Source organism: Rhagoletis pomonella, unplaced genomic scaffold, assembly GCF_013731165.1.
Source record: "Rhagoletis pomonella isolate Grant_MI unplaced genomic scaffold, Rhpom_1.0 Rhpom_scaffold_06599, whole genome shotgun sequence".
In the NCBI taxonomy this organism is placed as follows: domain Eukaryota; kingdom Metazoa; phylum Arthropoda; class Insecta; order Diptera; family Tephritidae; genus Rhagoletis; species Rhagoletis pomonella.
Genome location: NW_023465131.1, coordinates 5,293 through 6,953, shown reverse-complemented (window position 1 = coordinate 6,953; position 1,661 = coordinate 5,293). Strand labels below are relative to the sequence as shown.

General features: G+C 37.7%; 1 protein-coding gene across 1 annotated transcript; it reads left to right on the top strand.

Annotated features, from left to right (window-relative positions):
• The first annotated feature begins 506 nt into the window (after positions 1-506).
• Positions 507-866, top strand: LOC118755560 (uncharacterized mitochondrial protein AtMg00860-like). Its single transcript, XM_036490389.1, has one exon. The coding sequence runs from the start codon at positions 507-509 to the stop codon at positions 864-866; it is 360 nt and encodes a 119-aa protein (XP_036346282.1).
• Positions 867-1,661: the final 795 nt, after the last annotated feature.

The following is a 1,661-nucleotide window of genomic DNA, read 5'->3' as shown; positions in this document are numbered from 1 at the left end:
TCTTTCCAATTTCACCTGCGATCGAGAAGCTTGTCCACAAGGAAATAGATGATATGCTGCAACTAGGAGTAATTGAGGAAAGCCCAAATAGTCCCTGGTCTAGTCCAGTAGTTTTGGTTAAAAAGCCCAATAAAGTTCGATTATGCTTAGACTCTCGAAAGATTAATAGCTTCACAATAAAAGACGCATATCCTTTACCACATATTGAGGGTATTCTTAGTCGATTGCCAAAAGCCAACTTCATAACATCGTTAGATTTACGTCACGCGTTTTGGCAAATACCCTTAGCGGAGAAATCAAGAGATTCTACGTGTTTTACAGTACCGAATCGCCCATTATACCGGTATCGAGTAATGCCATTCGGTTTATGTAATGTGCCACAGGCATTGTGCCGTCTTATGGACCGCGTCGTACCATTTCACTTGAAATAAGAGGTATTTGTCTATTTGGATGACGTTCTGATAGTGTCCGAAGAGTTTGAGCGGCATTTGAACGTTTTAAGCGAAATGGCGAAATGTCTGCGGTATGCGGGCTTAACAATTAACATCCAAAAAAGTAAGTTCTGTATAAAAGAAGTCAAATATCTCGGGTATATTGTCGGAAATGGTACGCTTAGTGTAGATCCTGATAAAATATCGGCCGTATCCAATTATCCACCGCCTACATCAGTTAAGCAACTAAGACGCTTTCTCGGTATGGCGGGATGGTATAGGCGCTTCGTTGATAACTTTGCTGCTATTACGTCTCCGCTGACAATTCTTTTAAAGAAGGGTAAAGGCTTTAAATGGAACGAAGAGGCACAGCGAGCTTTTGATAATTTGAAAGAAAAGCTTTTAACTGTAGATGTAGATTATTACGGAAATTAGAAAGTTTTGATGGTGAAATTTTAGACAGAAACATGAAACAACAATTGATGCGCAAATCATTGAATGAAAGCATAAGAAAGGCTTTCGAGAGTTCAGCAAAAAGGTACAATCTACGAAGTTCTGCTAATAATTTTTCTGTAGGGGATTTAGTTTACCGGCGGAATTCTGTACTTAGTGATGCTTCCAAGAAGTTTTGCGCAAAATTCACACCTAAATTTATTAAAAGTAAAGTTATTGGCACAAAAGGCAGTTGCTTATATCATCTGGAAGACGAAGATACTCACAAAAGGGGGTTTTATCATAAAAAAGATATCAAGCCAAGAAAAATTTAATTTCGTCAACCTTTTTCAATCTTTGCAGCAGTTCCGCAAACCTTGACCTGTGCTAGGTTGCCTGCAGAATCAGTGAGGAATCAATTCAGTAACCTCCTTTTTAGGTTGTGAACAAATTGAGTAGTCTAAATCACCTCAATAGGAAATTAATAAATCAGTCGTAAGTACTAGATTATTTCAAACTGTCATCATAACAGAGCGCTGTTAAAGATTAACAGAGTAGGATTTTAGTATTGTGAGTGGTAGACAAGGGCTTCCGCCAAATATTTCTTTCTTTCTATTTTGGATTTCGAGACGTGCAGATCACAATTCGTAATAATAAACAAGTTGCCGATTTTCTACCGTGAGTAACATACTACTTAAACACGTGTGCTGTTGGCCACATGCTGACACCTATCTATTTTTCCTTATTTTATTTAGATCTTGTTAGCGAACTAAAATTTAAAGCGAAATAGGAGTATTT